The sequence below is a fragment of the Schistocerca gregaria genome, chromosome 3 (genome assembly GCF_023897955.1).
Source record: "Schistocerca gregaria isolate iqSchGreg1 chromosome 3, iqSchGreg1.2, whole genome shotgun sequence".
Taxonomy (NCBI): domain Eukaryota; kingdom Metazoa; phylum Arthropoda; class Insecta; order Orthoptera; family Acrididae; genus Schistocerca; species Schistocerca gregaria.
In genome coordinates this window covers 318,942,146-318,961,532 of record NC_064922.1, presented here as the reverse complement: position 1 = coordinate 318,961,532, position 19,387 = coordinate 318,942,146, and the positions used below count along the sequence as shown (strand labels likewise).

At 40.8% G+C, this 19,387-nt stretch overlaps 1 protein-coding gene across 1 annotated transcript in view; it reads right to left on the bottom strand.

Moving 5' to 3' along the window:
• Positions 1-1,871: 1,871 nt before the first annotated feature.
• LOC126354032 (RNA-binding protein cabeza) overlaps positions 1,872-19,387 on the bottom strand; it is a 55,139-nt gene continuing 37,623 nt past the window's right edge. Inside the window, exons 5-11 of the mRNA XM_050003366.1 lie at positions 17,122-17,150; positions 14,305-14,423; positions 14,103-14,232; positions 13,788-13,988; positions 12,066-12,194; positions 9,706-9,907; positions 1,872-2,153 (exon numbers count right to left, since the gene is read on the bottom strand). Coding sequence (XP_049859323.1) covers positions 2,120-2,153; positions 9,706-9,907; positions 12,066-12,194; positions 13,788-13,988; positions 14,103-14,232; positions 14,305-14,423; positions 17,122-17,150 — 844 coding nt within the window. The 3' untranslated portion in view covers positions 1,872-2,119. The remainder of the gene's footprint in view (positions 2,154-9,705; positions 9,908-12,065; positions 12,195-13,787; positions 13,989-14,102; positions 14,233-14,304; positions 14,424-17,121; positions 17,151-19,387) is intronic.

The following is a 19,387-nucleotide window of genomic DNA, read 5'->3' as shown; positions in this document are numbered from 1 at the left end:
TGGAAATTATAAAAACCATACGCTAAATTCAATTACATCCGAGACTATGAAGGTAACACCACTGCTTGAAGTGATACAGATTATGCCAATTGTTTTCACTGGTGCACTTACAACAACTGTCATTGAGGGAACCTCACTGTCACCATTACAACTTGTGTGTGATCATATCATCAAAAGAAACACTTTCTACAGTGACATTGTCGTCAATGTGTACGAAATCGTAAACCTGTTGCTGCAGCTGCAGATTTTCTCACAATGATCCAAGCAGTTTTTCACAATCGTCATTAACCCTCAGGCCTGGTGTGTCAGATCTATTTCCTTCGTTGGATTCAATCAATCCCACTTTTCAGAAGCAATTGGTAATGGTGGCCACTAATTTCTATCCATGCCTTCACAATATAACACAAAAGGAGGCTGGGTCTTTCCCAGCCTCCATCAAAGTTAATGCCTTCTGCACAATCGCCTTCCTGTAGTATGGCCTGGAGAATACCCAAAACCGAAAGGCTATAATTTGCTCGTGCAGTTTCGTGGCAGAAAACTAATTGAACACTATGTAAACTTATGTTTCTGGTATGTGCAGGGTAACAATCCATTAACAAGAGAATTTTCTGACACTATGTTCACACTGTTTTCTTTGGCACATACAGTTTTATACACTACATCGTACCACTTCTTTACTCAGTTAAGTCCTCAATCTCAAACACATCGGTGACTTTCAATGCCTTTTTGCTTAACATCACCATTTACTGGAATGTTTGACGCAAATGCTGCCTGAAACAAGTTCGCCATAATCTCTTCAAGCCCATATATTTTGAGTAACTGGCCTTTTTTTTTTAGGAATTTGGCCCACTGTTATTTGCAGTTTCCAAAATAGTCTCTCCTTTTCAAGACAGTGTTCAACACGGGCAAGGGTATTCTTATGCTCTGTGCTAATGCAATGCGTATTCCACAGTGAGCTTCAACTTTTTCAGAATTTTTCCATTTTTTCCCACAGAAAAGGTTTTCCCGTTTCGTTTGGGAATACCTGCATTTTCTATCTTACAACTGCGACAAAAAACAACAATGTGCAAGAAAACACTAAAAACACACTCCAACCACTCAACAAAAGGTTACGAACATGCTACACAGTACAGACAAACTCTTGGCAGTTGTCGAGAGTAGCTGTATCGATTTAAATTGTCTCGCTGCAGTTTTAGCAACAGGTTTATCAGTCTGTGTATGATCATTACCAGAGGGTGAAGTTAATCCCGAAATGATGTGGCTACAATAATGTAAAGATACTACCTATTGTAGCACACAGTACTGTAAGACAAAGTTATAAATGTTCCTCAGAAGTCGCACTTTGTTCTGGCTTCTATCGAAACAGTTACTCCCACCAACCACAACGAGTAGTAGTGGTTGGCAGCGGCAGTATATGAATTATGATTTGTTCAGACTTTTACCGATTCAAATCTGCTGGGTACAGCACCCTGGTGCCAAGAACGTTAATCGCGTAACTTTTGTAAACACTACTTTAAGGCCAACACAGTGTCAGAGTCATTCTGGGTCAATCAAACCAGTATTTTTTTCCGTGAACGTTGTTTCATACAATGTTAATTGCAGAAAAATTACTGATATGTCAACGTAAGTGTGGGTACAAATTAACATTGTGAACAAAAGAAATTTGACACAGGAGAGAGAAAAAATGTCAAACTGCAGGTAAACGTTAGTTCCGGAAAGTAACAGTGGGGGTTGGGTTATACTGTAATCTTGCAAATCCTTTATGATTTTTGTTATGCTGTATCAGTCAAGTTTCACAAGTAAGGATATACATAAGTGCATAATTTCATTTAAAGGAAAATAGGGGAGGGAGGAGAGTAATGAGACAGAAATAAAGACATATCACACATTTATTTCATTCACAGACATCCTTTCTCAGGGGATACAGAAACAGGTTCCCTACATCAATACAAATGTCAAAAAATTAAGAGTCAACAACTTAATTTTCTCTGAAAGACAGTAAAAGAGTTGAATAGCAACTCAGTAATATTTAATAAAAAATGAACATTGTTACACAGACACACACACACAATTGAAGTAACTTATATGAACTGTATTATCTGTAGTTTCATGCAGCACCTCAGTATGGCTTTGGGCGGTCACGTCCTCTGTCCCTGAAAGCATAATTTGACCTTTTCATAAGACAATTTTCACATTTCCCCCTCTGGGTTCTCTCTCTCTCTCTCTCTCTCTCTCTCTCTCTCTCTCTCTCTCATTACCGTCAACTAATTTCAACATTACAAAGTCTGAAAAGCATTAAAATAGAGGACTGCCTGCCTAACTATAATCATTCTTCTTCTACGCGCACACGCACGCACACACACACGCACACAGTGTGAGAATAAAACGGATGAGACATAACACAAAATGGAAAGAAAGGAAAAACCACAAGTACAAAGGAAAGCAACAAACACAAAAAAGGAACAAAAGAGGACAAGATTACAACAGAGACATGCTAGAAACAGAAGAGAGTTAAACAAGAAAGCAGATTACAGTGGCTGGCCGACACGAGAATAAAAAGGAAGAGAGACAGACTCTGTAACACATTAAAACATCCGCCCAAAAAGCACTAAGTTGGACGACACAGAGGCAAAGGACATGTGATAAAACCTACATAGAAGTATAAAACCCACACTCGCACATGAAATGTAACACTAAGGCTGCTGCTGAGGCATTGTCACCGAACACTGAAGGTAGGAAGCTGGTAAAGTTAAAAGTCCACCGAAGAGCGACGAAAGGTGGGCAGTCTAGAAAGAGGGAGAAGACTCATTTGGGAGCCACAGCAACACAGAGGAGGGTCCTCAAGATGGAGTAGGTAACCATGGGATAGCCATGTATGGCCTATGCAGAGCCGGCATGCAAGAATTTCAGATTTGTCATCCTTAATGATACAGCTTGTTGTGCATTCTGTTATGCCATTTCGTCTCCCAAAGCCTGAAAACCCTACAGCGAAGACAGAACATAGGTCAGCTTCGGAGATGCCCATCTCCAGAAGCGGTTTCTGAAATCGCCTGTCGGCAAGTTCGTGATTCTGACGTGTCCTGGGGTCCACATGAACATCACTGAACGACGGGACCGTTCAGGGCATACATGGACTCCTGGATGTTAGCTACCAGAGGATGGCGAGGGTAGCACTGGTCGATAGCTTGTAGACTGCTCAACGAATTAGTACACAGGAAAAATGACGCAGCAGCGCATGAGTGGATGTGCTCAAGAGCACGAGATATGGCCGCCAGCTCTGCAGTGAAAGCACTGCAGCCGTCTGGTGAGTGCTGTTCAATATGTCCTCCACGGAAAAACTCAAAGCCTATGTGACCACCAGCCATAGGTGTAAACCATGTCAAGAATCGAGAGGAAGTGGCAGCAGAGAGTGGCGGGGTTAACAGAGTCCTTAGGGCCATGCAGAAGGTCCAGACAAAGAGCTACGGCCTAATGTGTACACCATGGAGGTGTACGTGAACGGACTGCAAGTACAGATGGTAAAGGGAAGGACTCCAGTTCGGACAGAAGGGACTGCATGGGAACGGCAATCGTTAGCCCCACACCTGGGCCTCTGATGCAGGAGATGGACCACCACAGGCAGGAAAAGGAGACAGTAATTCGGATGCTCAGGAGAACTACAATGTGTGCAGCATCACTGGTGAGCAGTTGCTCACGTCTGATCTGCAATGGAGGTACCCCAGCCTCCACCAGTAGGCTGGTCACCGGACTCGTCCTTAACTCCTGTCGCTAGTCGAACCCCGCAGTGGAGCACAGAGCCGAGTAAATACAACACTGAGGGTGCTGCTGAACCATAAACCACACTCCCACAGTCAATTTGTGATTGGACAAGGGCTCTGTAGAGCTGCAGCAGCATAGAGCGATCTACACCCCAACTGGTGTTGCTCTGGTAACAGAGCATTGAGGTGCTGCCAGCATTACCGCTTAAGCTGACAAATATGAGGAAGCCACATCAATCAAGCGTCAAAAACCAGACCTAAGAATCTGTGTGTCTCCACTACAGTCAGTGGATGCTCTTTAAGGTAAGGTTCTGGGTCCAAATGAATGGTACGACACAGACAGAAGTGCACAAGACAAGACTTTGCAGCTGAAAACTGGAAGCCATGGGCTAGAGCCCATGACTGTGCCTTGTAGATGGCTCCCTGTAGGTGCCGCTCAGCAAAACCATTACTGGAGCAGCAGTACGAAATGCAGAAGTCGTCTGCATACAGAGAAGGTGAGACCGAGGGCATTACAGCTGCTGCTAGACTGTTAATGGCCACTGAAAATAGGCACACATACAATACAGAGCCCCATGGGACTCCATTCTCCTGGACATGGATGGAACTATAGGAGGCTCCAACATGGACATGGAAAGTATGGAGCAATAGGAAGTTAAGGAATCTGGAGCAGGCCCCTAGAGACCCCACTCAAACAATGTGGCAAGGATATGATGTCGCCAGGGCATGTCATATGCTTTACGTAAGTAAAAAAAGACAGCAACCAGATGTTGGCATCTGGAGAAGGCTGTTCGGATGGCAGACTCTAGGGACACAAGATCTTATCAGTGGTAGAGCAACCCTGGCAGAAGCCGCCCAGACATTGAGCCAGTAAGCCACGTGACTCCAGGACACAACCCAACCACCGACACACCATTCGCTCCAGAAGCTTACAAAGAACATTGGTGAGGCTGATGGGCCGATAGCTGTTCACATCAAGCAGGTTTTTACTAGGTTTGAGCACCGAAATGGTGCTCTCCCACCAATGCGATGGAAGGACACTATTGCACCAGATCCTGTTGAAAATGAGATGTCACTTTTAGTCAGATGACAGATGTTTAATCACGTGGCTGTGGATCTGATTAGGCCCAGGAGGTCTTAGGACAATGTGCAAGGGCGCTGAGGAGCGCCCACTCTGTAAATGAGAGACTCGAGCAAACTGTTCGGCAATCACGTTTAAGTAGGTAGATAACACACCATTTATGGTAACATCGGGAACACCTGTTGGGGTCTGGTACCTGAGAAGACATCTGATCTTTGCTCAGACTTGGGAAGGTGAGGTATGGTACCCAATGGTCGAGACATCACTTCCAACACTCCTGCTTCTGTTGTTTGATAAGAGTTGTCAAATGCGGGCACGGAGCTGTTCAAGGGCGAGCCATTCAAAGGCTATGAAGTGCTCCAGGGAAGTGTGCCGCTTATGACACTGTAGAGTTCGCCGATGCTCCTTAATTGCTTCAGCGACTTCCGACGACCACCAAAGGACTGTATTGCGCTGGGAGCACCCTGAAGAGCAAGGGATCGCGTTTCCTGCTGAATAAAAAATTGTTCTGAGCACCCACTCAACCATGACATTGATGTTACCGTGTTTGGGAGATTCAATGGTGACAGCAGAGGTGAAAGTTTCCCAGTCCGCATTGTTTCAAGCCCATCTGGGCACACATCTGTGGGCCTGATGCCAGGGCAGTGACAGGAAGATGGTGAAATGGTCACTAACACACAGGTTATCATGTGCTCTTCAGTAGATAGACAGGAGAAGTCCTGGGCTGCAAATTGATGAATCAATGGCCGCACAACTACCATGAGCCATACTGAAATGTGTGGTGGCTCCAGTGTTTAAGAGGCAGAGGTCGAACTAAGACAGTAAAGTTTCGACATCTCTGCCTCAGCCAGTAAGCATGTTGCCAACCCACAAGGGGTTATGGGTGTTAAAATTTCCAAAAAGTAGGAAAGGTTTAGGGAGTTGATCAATCAGTGCAGCCAATACGTTCAGGGGTACTGCACCATCTGGAAGGAGATTTAAGTTGCAGACAGTTATTTCCAGCATCGTCCGTATCCTGACAGCCACAGCTTCGAGAAGAGTGATGGGGTACAGTTTCACTACAGAGTTTAGGACAAACACGAACTCCGCCTGACACATGATTATAGTCACTATGGTTCCTGTAATATCCCTTATAGCTGCAGAGGGCAGGGGTCCGCATTGCTGGGAAACAGGTTTCCTGGAGGGCAATGCAGATAGCACATGTAAAGCTTAACAGTTGCCGTAGCTCAGCAAGAAAAAACCATCACAATTCCATTGGAGGACGACATCATCGTGAGACTGGGAAGGCATGGAACATTTAATGAGGTAGTTTATGACTTAAAGAGTCACCTGCTGCCTCCGAATTATTGCCTGTAACCACTGTGTCTGAGGGTCTGGCGAGATCTACGTCCACAGTAGATGCCAGAATCCGCACCCCATCCTCAGACACAGAGCTTGTAGGAGGTGGTGGCGTGGATGACACCTTAAGTTTCCTTTGTCTTATGGGTGGTCTTTTTGGATTTCTCTTGCTGCTCCTTGGGTTTCCCTTGCTGGGAGGGCTTCACTGGCTCAGTCTCCAGGACTGAGGATGAGCATGAAGCTCTCCGACCAGTTGCTTTTGAGCTCTTCAGCCACTGGTGGGTGTCATTTTTCCCATAAGCAGAAACCTGAGAAGGGATTGACCCAAGGGACATCTTCCGAGCGAGAGAAGCCAAAGTAGACTTGCGCTTCTCAGGCTTAGAAGTGGGGGATGGATGTCCCCAATGGTTGAGGGATGTAGCTCTTGAAATAGGTGGTGCACGAGCAACAGGGAGGGAAATGCCCTCCACCATCGAGGGGGCAGGTGTAGTCTTCCAGCTCTGAAAGGTGATTGGGGTTGGCAGAGCTGATGGCACCAGAACTGTTGTTGCGGAAGCGTGATACGATGTCATACATACGTGATGCAGAAGTTCAAATTTTCTCTTAGCCCCAGTGTAGGTCAGTCAGTTCAGGGTCTTTTACTCCATGATTTTCCTTTCTTTCAGAATAATCCTACACTCTGGCGAGCAAGGCGAATGGTGCCCTCCGTGGTTGACACACATGAGAGGCGGGGCACAAAGAATATTGGGATGTAATGTATGTTCACAATCTCGTCAAGTGATGCTGGAAGTACAGCAGGAATACATATGGCCGGACTTCCAGCACTTAAAAGCACCGCATGAGAGGAGGGATATAGGACTTTACATCACAGCAGTAGACATTCACCTTGACCTTCTTGGGCAATGTATCACCCTCAAAGGCCAAGGTGAAGGCACCAGTGGCAACCTGACTATCCCTTGGACCCTGTTGGACATGCCAGACAAAATGTACACCTTGCCGATCTAAATTTGTGCGCAGATCATCATCAGACTGCAAAAGAAGGTCCCTGTGAAATATGATACCCTGCACCATATTTAAGCTCTTGTGGGGCGTGATGGTTACAGAAACATCAGCCCAGTTTCACAAGAGAGTAATGTCCGTGACTGGGCAGAGGATGCCGTTTTGATCAAGACTGACCCACATCTCATTTTGGACAAACCCTCCATCTCCCCAAACTTGTCCCCTAAATGTTCAACAAGAAACTGAGGCTTCATCATCATGAAAGATTCCCCATCAGCTCTGTAACATACAAGGTACTGGGGAGAATAAGATCTGCTGCCATCCTTAGCATGATGTTCCTACATGGTGTGACCACGGAGGGTGACGATTTGGGGTTGTACTTCTGTGCACTGAATTGACCCCATGAACATTTAAGACACTGCTGATGTTTCACCTTAAGCAAAAGATGGACTACGCTTAATCGCATGTCATCCACCCTGATGCCACCCACTCCAACCAGGGGCCCTCCCCACGTGCACCACCCAGCCGCAGCAAAGGCCACCTGGCAGGATGGCCATTGCCAGGCATCCCGATGCTCCAGCGGGATGGCACCTACCCCTTGGCATTTGTGGAAGTTAATGGCGCAGGCATCAGAAGAGTGATCCCTGTGTGGTCAGGGGGCTACAACTAACAGGGTACGTGGCGGCCCCACCACGACAGACAGGCTGGCTATCAGGTGCAAAGAAGTCCATGGCCATCATCGACGCACATAGCGACACAGCATAGTGCATGGTGGATAACACACCCAGGAAGGTGTCCTCGAACAAGAAATGGAGAATGAGAGTGACTGAAATGCGACGATGAGAAAGCAGGCTAAAGATCTCAATACACGATGACACAATGCACCATGTAAGGCACCCTTCCCCAAAATTTTAAAAATGCAGGTCAAACGCTACAGGAGACCATCACACAAAAGCCGAAATGTGTGGGACTCCTTTCAGTTGCTTCTTCCGACAGGCAGGAATACCTCGAGCCCACAGGGGGGTTCTTGCACTGTCTTAGGATATTTTCAGTCAATATCTCTCACCTCTAGCAATGATTTGTTAATGTGAAAACTGCTAAGTTGCATAATGATTTGGGGTCCATATTTAGCTATTAGTCTTCATGTAGTTGGCTGGGTAAGTTAGTTCAAATGTCAACAGAAGGCAACTGTTACACCACCTCTGACAAAAAATGTGACTCAGTACATTAATAATGTGTCCGAACCAACATTCAGGTTAAGGATAGATTTATTAACTGTGCTTTAAGAAACAATACTCAGCTCTATAGAATTTAGACTTTTTTTAAATTTCCAATAGTAATTAAAAAGTAGTGGACACTAACAGCATATTAAACAAAAGTGGGAATAAATACAAGTACAGACATGGAAGAAACCTAGAGGAGATACTTTGACAGAGAAATTTTATGTATATACACCAGAGATAAAAGGATAGCACAGCACGAAGACATGTGGAGAACCGTATAATGGAAGGAAAGAGTAACAGGAATATTCCACATGGATCAGAGGTATCATAGGTGCAGGTTTGTTCAGGGAAAGCAACTGATTACAAAGGAATACAGAGTGAAGTGGAGAAAAAACTGTCAACGATCTTCAGATTTAGAATACAGAAGAGATTTCAGACTGTGATGTATTAATAAATTTTGTAACTATAGGGTCAACAATTACTTGTGACAAATACGGATTTTTTGATGTTCAGTTCTTATTCTTGCATTTCTCAGCAATAATAAACTTAAGAGCAGGACAACCACAGCAAAATGAACAATCAAACTGGAGGTTCTATTGAAGCAGTTGCAAAACTGTGACAATCTGAAGATCAGAGAAGTAACTTTATCCCTATCCTACACACTGTATCAACCCAAAAGATCTAGGTAAATGGTGTAAATGAATGACAGTTGAAACCAGGAACGTGTTAACTAACACAGCTTACATGTTCATGTCGCGAAAGAACTAAAGACAGCACAAAAAGGGTCCCGATTAGCAGAATCAATGTTTATGGAAAAATGAGGGACATGGGTTACAAAAAATAAGCAATACCATACATTCACACTCTTCACTGTGCCTGTTATAGAAAAGTAAAAGCTACATAATTGGGGGGGGGGGGGGGGTGTTTAAGGGGGTGGGAACAGGTTGGACGTAAACTAGAGGAATGTCACAAAGAAAATTCTGGAATCCGGTCATTTCTTACCACTTGCTTCATAAGAAGCAAATTACAGAAATGAAGTGTCCATAGTTCACAAGAAAAGCTAGGCAACAAAAAGCCAAAAAAATAGTTCTGAGATACTAAAGGTTAATCTGAGAATCCTTTATATGGCAGTAAAACACTGATCCAGGTTTCATTTATTAAAAAGGAAGGGATATAATAAAACATTTCACATACCTCTAACTGACAAGACACTATTCAACTGGATACACAGAAAAATGTCACTTCACTGACAATAAAAAGAAATAAAACTGAATTACATAATATTAGCATTTTGACGAATACTCACCCCCCACCTCTCATTGGTCCACCTCTTCCACGTCCTCCACGATCCATACCTCCACCTCTACCACCACTGTAACTTCCACGGCTACCGCCACCACCACGGTAGTCGCCACCACCCCTGCTTCCTCTGAAACCACCACCACCGCCACCACGGTAGTCGCCACCACCTCTTCCACCACCTCCACCTCTAGGACCACCTCGGCCTCCTGAAAAGCACACCAAATTCAGAGAAATGTGAAGTTTTCATCTAGACTCCAATAATTTGTGAGTTCAGCATTAGCAGATTTATCAAATTAATGGTAACTTAAATAAGAGACAAAATAATCTGACTGACTTAAACCAATCACTTATAATAATAATAACAATAATAGCTGTCAGCAAATTTACAAATTACTGCATTTTGCAGCTGTACTGCGATTTAGTAACTGCAAAGCCTGCGATAAAATTATCTTATGAGTAAGGGATGGAATAGTTAACGTTCTGCGATAAATTTGACCAATCAGTACTCCGCTTCAAAACAAAAAGGGGGGGGGCAATATTACTTAATATATGCTATTTCACAATGAATTGTATCAAAATGAACTACATATAAAAATGTGTCCAATTTTCAGTTATTGGTACAGGACATTGTCAGCCAAAATGTCATTTGGAAAACAATGTGCATAAGGACCTGTTTACAAAATAAAGTGTACAAACATAATGATGCATTCAATGATCTGGTACCATGCCAAATGGGGGTGGCTGAATGGTCTATTTAAGATACATGCTGCACAGTGCAATGTAGTACTCAGCCGTGGGACCTAGCATTTTATAATAAAGCCAAATGTAGATTTGTTAGTTAGCTAAAGCTCAAAAGATGGTTTAATGTGGACCCTTTCAAGATGGCAAATTAGGTCTCAAGTCCTGAACAGTGCTTGCAGTGAATACCATTAGAGGTCGAGTTTTAACTATGTCATAAACAATAACCCCCTAACCTCAATAGAAAATTGTGCAGTAGCCATCCCCAAATGCATTGTGTTGTGCATTGCTTGTTTTCATTTCTTATTTTGAAGTAATTGAAGCGACCAATCCTGGTCCATCATGAAATTCAATTATGACACTCACTGTACTAAACGAGATTGACGATCTCTAATGAAGTGTCAGTTCTCCTGTAGGCTGCTGCCCTGTGAAAGGGAGGCAGGGCTGTTATGTTGCACAGCTCCTGTCACCTCTGGCAGTTAAAATTCTAGTTAGTTTATGCCTGCGGCTATCCACAACTATATCCCATAGTGCCTGGCCTATGGTAATAGTTCCCTGGCTATGCTATAGCAATTGGGAAACAAAATAACTTTTTCAACTGCACTGAAGTTCTTTCCCTAACAGTAAACCAGAGATGCCGTATGTCAGACCTATCTGTAGTGTTCTCAAGCATGGGTTGCACAACTATGGATTCCCAAGAAATGTCTAAATTAACCGTGTGCAGTATTCTTAACCACTGGGCAGGAAAGACAAATACCGTCCAAATTCACCTTAAATCTGACACATTCAGCACAATTTTTGTAAGCTTAAATACAGCCAAACAAAGTTCATTTCGAAAGAAAACATTTTGCAAAAGCAAACATAGCAGTCAAAAAGCTTCAGTTTCTAATCAGCACTTTCTTTTAACAATCAGTTTGAAAGCAGCAAGACTGTCTAAACATGTAGCTTAACAACATTTTAAATTAGTGCTTCTAAAAAAATAATGAAATAGAAAAGAAAATTTCAATAAAAATAGATTAACTTTTCTAAAAATTAGACATGAATTTTGCCGTAAATAGTTGCTACATTTTCTGGTCCCTACTATGAATAACGTTGTATTATGAGTGGTCTCACTTTTTTTAAATTTTGCACACAGAAACTAATCAATGAATATGTTGTTGTTGTTTTCAGTCCTGAAACTGGTTTGATGCAGCTCTCCACGCTACTCTATCCTGTGCAAGCTGCTTCATCTCCCAGTACCTACTGCAACCTACATCCTTCTGAATCTGCTTAGTGTACTCATCTCTTGGTCTCCCTCTACGATTTTTACCCTCCACACTGCCCTCCAATACTAAATTGGTGATCCCTTGATGCCACAGAACATGTCCTACCAACCAATCCCTTCTTCTGGTCAAGTTGTGCCACAAACTTCTCTTCTCCCCAATCCGATTCAATACTTCCTCATTAGTTATGTGATCTACCCATCTAATCTTCAGCATTCTTCTGTAGCACCACATTTCGAAAGCTTCTATTCTCTTATTGTCCAAACTATTTATCGTCCATGATTCACTTCCATACATGGCTACACTCCATACAAAATATAAACATGTGAAATCACAGTGCTGAATGAAAATTTCCAATATTTACCTGGTGGCTCACCCCCACCAACCCCTTCTGGTCTTGGCTGATGGCAACGATTGCATCCTGTGCGCCATGAGAAGTTGGTGTTCCCACAATCAGGGTTGGGGCATTTCCAGTCACCATCACGGCCAAAGCCTTGAACATAAAAACAAATTTCAAAACTAAAGCTTGACAAAGATGTCTTTACACCTGTTGTCATTCCATTCAATTGATTTCTCAGGCTGTGTGTGAACAATGTTCTGAATTAACAAGCAAAATTCCAGATACGTTCTGTTTAGGTATCAGTCTATTCAGAGAAAAATTTTAAATATTTATAGAATGTGTTGTTCTCCAATTTTATTCCATTAAAAAATGTGTGTCTAAGGCATTTTTGAGGTTTACATTCTTCTGCACATACGCCACTGAACTTTATGAGTACCATTTTATTTTCGTTAGTGCAGAAAAGCTGTCTTTCTCACTTTCCATTGCTTTACTATAATAAGTATAAAATGCTGATATGAAGTGAACTGTGAACCTTTAACACTAAGAGGAACTGAGTATTTAGCAACCTGAAATCTTTATGCAACTATATAATGACAGTCATTGAAGAAAAAAAAAATTATTTAATAAAGTAAGTTTCATTGACTTCAAATCTGGAGTGCAAGACTACATACTGTCTGAATACAATAGTGTAAAATACTAATACTCAAAGAAGGTGACCAGAACTTTTAATGCTAAATTTGTTATCTCCTCATTTCCTGACAATTCTTAATCTGAGCAGAAATCAAAACATGGCTAATTCTTCTACACCAGTGACATGTATTAAGAGACCTATCCATCTTTCAGTTTATACCTGGACATCCAATAGAGGTAGCCTTTAATTTAACCTTGTGTATAAAAAGGAATCGGGGATAGGCAACCAGGAACACCGTAATCTACTATTTCATACCAACTTACCTAAAAGTAATCTACTCGTTTTAAAGAAGCAATAATTTTTGATCTTCAAATACTGTAAAACACCTGTTTAATAATAAAAGCTTAACATCTTCAGTATTTGTCCAAAACAAAAATTATATTTCATAATTTTAGAAATATGTTCATAACCCAAGAATTATCTCACATTTGATGTGAAACTTGAGTTGAAGTTCTGTTAGAACTTTGTATCTGATGTATAACTTGTCACACACAGGCAGGTGTCCAAATGTTCACCAGTCAGCCTTGTGCTATGGTGGTTGTCAATAAAATTCATATTTGAAAACAGTGACTAACAGACGCAAGGGGGCAGCAAACATGGTCTTTAGTGCAAGTAAAACATTAAGTACAGTAAACCCCAACTTAACGAACCCTCATTTAACAGCAAATGGAATGAAATGTTTTGTTCCTTCCTCTCAACTGCATGAAGTCAGCTGCAGCTCCAGAACGTAGGCATAATACACTCTGATGAAGCCAAACACAAAGTAGTAATTGTGGTAAACTCAACTTCATTCCCTGAGAAGGAGGAAGTGACGAGACTCAGTATTGTACAGGCTACACATGTTTGCTGCAATCTGGAATTCTGTAATACGAGATAATGTTTTAAACTGTTTCACAAAGGCTGCCTGTGGTACATCAGTTGCGGTTGAAAACAGCGTAGTTCCAGAAGAAAGAGGTAGGATCACTGAAATAGCCTCTTAAAAAGAGGGAAGCTGTCTTAATTAGGTAATACAGTAATTGCAAAGCAAGAATATCTAGATCTGACAATACCAGTACCTCCTCCACCTCCACCTCGTGGTGGTCCATCACGAGAACCACCACCGCCACCACCATCACCACCACGTGGTCCACGATCCATGCCACCTCCACGACTTGAACCACCACCACCACCGCCGCCACCGCGCCCACGCCCACCAGCATAGTTGTTTTTGTGCTGTGCCATCTGCACCTTAATGGTGGTTCCTTTCATGTCCTTTCCTGTGATTAAGAAAAATATTTACGTCACGGTCCAAAATGTAAAATAGATGTACTTCCTATATAAATTTAAACTGTCAGAGATTATGAAAACCAGTTGCAATGAAGAAAACACACCGTCAAACCAGCTTATGGCTGATCTAGCAGCATTTGAATCATCATAGGTTACAGTTGCTTCTCCTTTCGACTTTCCAGTGAGTTTGTCCTTGTACATCCATATTTTTGGCTTCCCAGTTTTCCTGTCAATCTGTAATAATCAGAACATTAACACATGGAATGCTATATCACATATACAAATTAACATCTTGAAGATAGTTACCTTTATGACTCCAATTGAACCAAAATGTTCCTCTATATCAATCTCTGTCAATGCAGGGCTCATGCCAGACACAAATATTGTGTCCTCTTGTACAATCATATCACCACGGTCACCGTAGCCTGTAATTCAAAATTTATTAGGACTTTTCTCTCATTAAGATACTATAAAATTTTGTAACATCACTATCCTACAGGTGATTAACTACACATGAACACTTAACAGGGATAGCTGAAGTTTCTGTGAGCCTAGAGATGGGACGAACCTGGGATGTTTAAGTGGTTCCTACAAGCATCACCTGCAATAGTCGTTATCCAGACTTTCAAAATGCAAGCTGATGACACCATTGATACAGTCGTGCCATACCACTGGCAAGATAATGATGCGTATGTTTTTCTTCCGTAGATACTTTGTAGTCAATGAAACCGATTTCTTAATGTAAATACAGCTATATTACAGTACTCTTTACCAGTCCCATGAACCATGTGGCAATTACAGTCAAATGGCATATCACACACTTTTTGTAAACTATACACCAAACTCCTTGAGAATGTACCATGCATGTAATACTCCTCATTTAATCACATTTCACCATACACAAGATGACAAATAAAAGACCTGGCAGTCTACAGACACTACGTTTAGCTGCTTCTGCTTCCACTGTATCATAACCAATACCAAAGTAGTTTATTTCCAATGCCAGTACTTAGGCTTCTTTCAAGGTTTTATTTTACCACCACTGGTATTAAATGCAACCAACCGACAGTCAATAACCAGAAATCTGACATCACATCTCTTGGTAATTTTCTTTCACACACAGTTTACTCAAATGCCAATAATACTATAAACTAAATTTTTCAGAAGTTCAGTAACAAATACCTCAGTGTGGGAGTGCACTTCAACCAATATCTGTAAAGAACCACACCATAAGAAATTAAATTCTCAAACCATGATAGGACATCCTATAATGTTGCGAAAATCTGTCACCACTATCACCACCTCGTGCAAACCACATTACACATAATTTTGTCAGCATTAATTTTGCTGGTTTTGTCATTTTTGACACCCAACACACAAAAGCTAGAAACATCTGCATTGTGCCACTGACTTACATCAGTACAGACTACAGCACTGAAGAAGACAAGAAAACATGCTATCAAAGCGTTTCAGAATCATCGTCCCATCCCTAACATAGGGTAGCAAATATCAATTTATACACATGTTGCATCAATAAAAATTTCAGAAGCTTAACTATTACAGTTAATTACTATCTTACTGTAAACACATCTTACACAGATAAATTATTAGAGAAACTCATTTCAGCACTGCACTCTTAATGTAATAAAGATTACCACATATGAAAGACTGTCACCCAAGCCCCTTAGTGGAAGTTTAATTTATACATCATACACCACATTCACTGTTTCTTTATCTCTTTCTTTTTAGAATAAAAGAACATCCAAATCATACCAAGATTTATTTCACGCCCAATCAATAATGACCAAAACACATCGCAGAACACACTTATGCGATGTTTGAAGGCACTTTCAAACGAAGAATAGTATAATTAATTATGATGACCTTCAGGCATTCTGTATGCTTCCCTCAACACTGTGTGCCCGGTTTGACAGTTTAAGATACTACCTGCAGCACCAATAGAATCCAATACAGTAAAAATCCTGCCAGATTTGCATATGACACATCGTTTCATTACTGAAATGAGTTTCCTCTGTTGATTTGCTAAAAGTCTACTATCATGCAAATACTATGCTATAAACAAATCCACCAAAAGGCCAGACAACCTAGCACTTGGAAACGTCTTTTAAACACTGACCATGTAACCAAAGATGTAAAATAACCCTTGACAATGCAGTAAAGAGGACAATTCACTTTCTTCAGTTCTTCGCAGGCAGCTTTTCTTGTATAACAAAGTTTACCATGGCAACAAAACAAATAGTCCATTCCATCTGAACCACATAGCCGGTGGTAACACAAGTTTTATATGCCACATGTCATTTGACATACCAATGAGCATTTTCAGACCAACCTCTGCGCTATACAACAAATAGCACATCTACTCATAATACATTATCAGGGCAAAAACCTTTAACTATTTGTCATATATGCAATACAACCACGCCTAGGAACTTAAAACGTAAAGAGTATTTGGAAGAAGGGCTACCAGTCTCTAGAGCTTCATCCATAGGCAATATAAAATACCAGATGTATGAGCATGTGTAAGTTTAAAGCCTTTGAACCATAATTTTAAGACCCGCATACACTTTACATGTTGTAAAATTTAAAGATAATCATATACATAGCATTATAATGTGAAATGCATAACCATTTTAATACAGTATTTTGAACGGAACCAGTGCCTGATGGCTGATTAGAGGCAATGTACGAAGTATCATGGTACCACAATGCAACATCCCTCACAGTGAAAGAAATACTGTGTATGGGCCTCGTTAGCTGCTGTGAGAATGGGCTAATGGTGGTTTGACAAACACACAAATTAAGTAAGTAAATATGAAATGGCTGCAAAAACCAATATCAGTGCAACTGTAGCACTATCAATATTACTTAAGCAGCCTTTCCATTTAAGTTATACCTTACTGGTGCTTGGTTCTACTTTTTTAAGAAAGAAAATACGTGTCTGACAATGCAGGATGGAGATGACAATGATTCGCTCTTTATGCCAAAACACACTTATAATCATTTTAAGCATCAAGTAACCAAACACCAGCAACCAATTAATACGTACTCAATAACAAAATAAAACAAATGAATAGCACCAGGTTGATGTCCTGGTGCTTTTACCTTTGATAAAACCACCCCTGCCGCCACTGCTATAACAGAAGCATAAAGACTGTATCAGTACGAGTTGCGATCACTTGCTTCAAGCGTAGAGGAGGGCCAACATCCAATTGCTTGCACTCCAAGGTAATACCTGTTATACTATGTCCAGCTTGTATATTCATAATATAAATGTCTGTTAGGTACTGAGCCATCACAAAACAATTAACTTTACTCATCGCATAAAACTGTTAAAGGATTATTTCCAGATATGCATACTACTTTGATAACAAGCATCAGTACAGTTTTGTTTTTAATACCTGTGTAATATTATAATCAGTATTACCAGGAACCAAAAACAATGAAAGCCATTATAATAAAGCTGCCTGCTTGTTTGTGTGGCTCAGCTCCTGTCAGTCAGTGAGTCTGTCAGTCAGTTATGTACATCATATCTGGTAAACACCCAACAAAAAAATTTACAGTTGTCACCATTATATGAATTACAATTCCTTTCAAAAAATACCAGAGATATTACAACCATCACAGTTTTACCTTCCAATTTAGTACATAATATAAGTTATTGAAACATTCAACCTCATTTTAGAACTTTACTTTCTTTATATGTAAACTGAGCTCAACAATCATAGTTACTCGATTATTTATAATTTTATTTGCTTTCAGTTGAAAGAAATTATACTCATAAATACACATCCTGAAATTACCCTGCATGTGCATCAACACCAAATACACTATGGTATGGATTCTCAAACTCTGGTCTTTCATCTTTAGATTGAAAGATTACGTAGACAACCTGTAGACTCAGGAAACACCATTTAGTATTAATAACTACAACAACAACAAGAAAAGGCAATTTTAAATACCACTTACAATTTAAGACAGATTTAGTTGGGTTGCAGTATAGTAAGTATTATATTTTACACTTAAAAGTACTATCGGAATTGCAAATAATCGGTCTTTCTTCAAAACCGATCAATCTAATGCTGAAATGAGTTACCTTACGTAAACTTAAAAGTTATAAAAAGCACACAGAAAAGGTGTGTAAGTCGCAATGAAGAAATTTCCATGGTGCATATCTGACAATTTTCAGTCAAACTGGGACAAAATTCCTTATGTAGCACAACTCTCCGCAACCATTCTTACTACACAACACAAAAGAATGAAAGAACAGAAGCAATATACACTGAACTCAGCAGAACGCCATTTAGTATATGTCTTCAGAACATATACCCCTGTTTTATTTCTCAGGGGTTTAAATAGAATAAAAGCTAACAGCAGAGTACATTCCAAAAACTTACAGCTGAGAATCACACCAAATTGTCACAAACATTCTGCACACAGCTAAATGAAGTTAGCTAACAGAACAGACATGTGGATTACTCAGTCATAACTATATAGCTGTGTGTAATTAGAATCACACCTATCACAAGCCCAGGTCAACAATACATTCATTATATATTTTCCTATTTTCCTCTGAAAAGACTGGAGAACAAAAAACAGCTTGAGTAATTGGATGGTATGATCCACAGTAACAAGAGGAAATTTACAACATAAAGCCAATATAATCAATATGCTGATTCTATGCCATAAAAGTTTAAGTGTGTGAAATTTACAGTTAATGCCTATGTGTGCATAAATGCATGCGCACACATCCATATGTATCGTGTGGTACCACCTATTATGCCCCAAATACTTAACCACAAAATTTATCTTCACCCTCTTATCAGTGGAAGTTGGCTGACTGCATCCACACCATTCCATAACATTTATGCACTTTGCCAACCTTAGCTATGTAACATTGTTGTGCACCATAACAATAGGTTGCCATTGTCAATATAGTGTTGATCCATGTGCAGTGTCATGCACAGCGAGTGCAGCGAATGTATTATGAACTGATCGTGAGCTTCTGCTCCCAGCTTGTTCTGCTCAGGGGCCAAGTGAAAGTGTGGTATCAGTAGCAGTTAAAGTGGAAAAGATAACTATAGAGTCAACACATCTACAGAGTGACACCAATTCATGTACTAAATTTTTCAATAATCAAAGTGTCCTTTATGGGTAATGCTCAGAACTGTCAGTTACCTGACAAAATAAAGCATGCACATATGGTGTGAGCAGAGAAACAAATACACTAGTTACAAATGATTGCATCTCACACAATGCAATTGTTTTGTGTAAGTATTTTCAGATTTACAAGAAATACAGTTACTTATGAACTTAATGCTAATGAGAACTTCACTTAAACTAAAGGTGGTCAGGCTCTTTGGCAGATAAA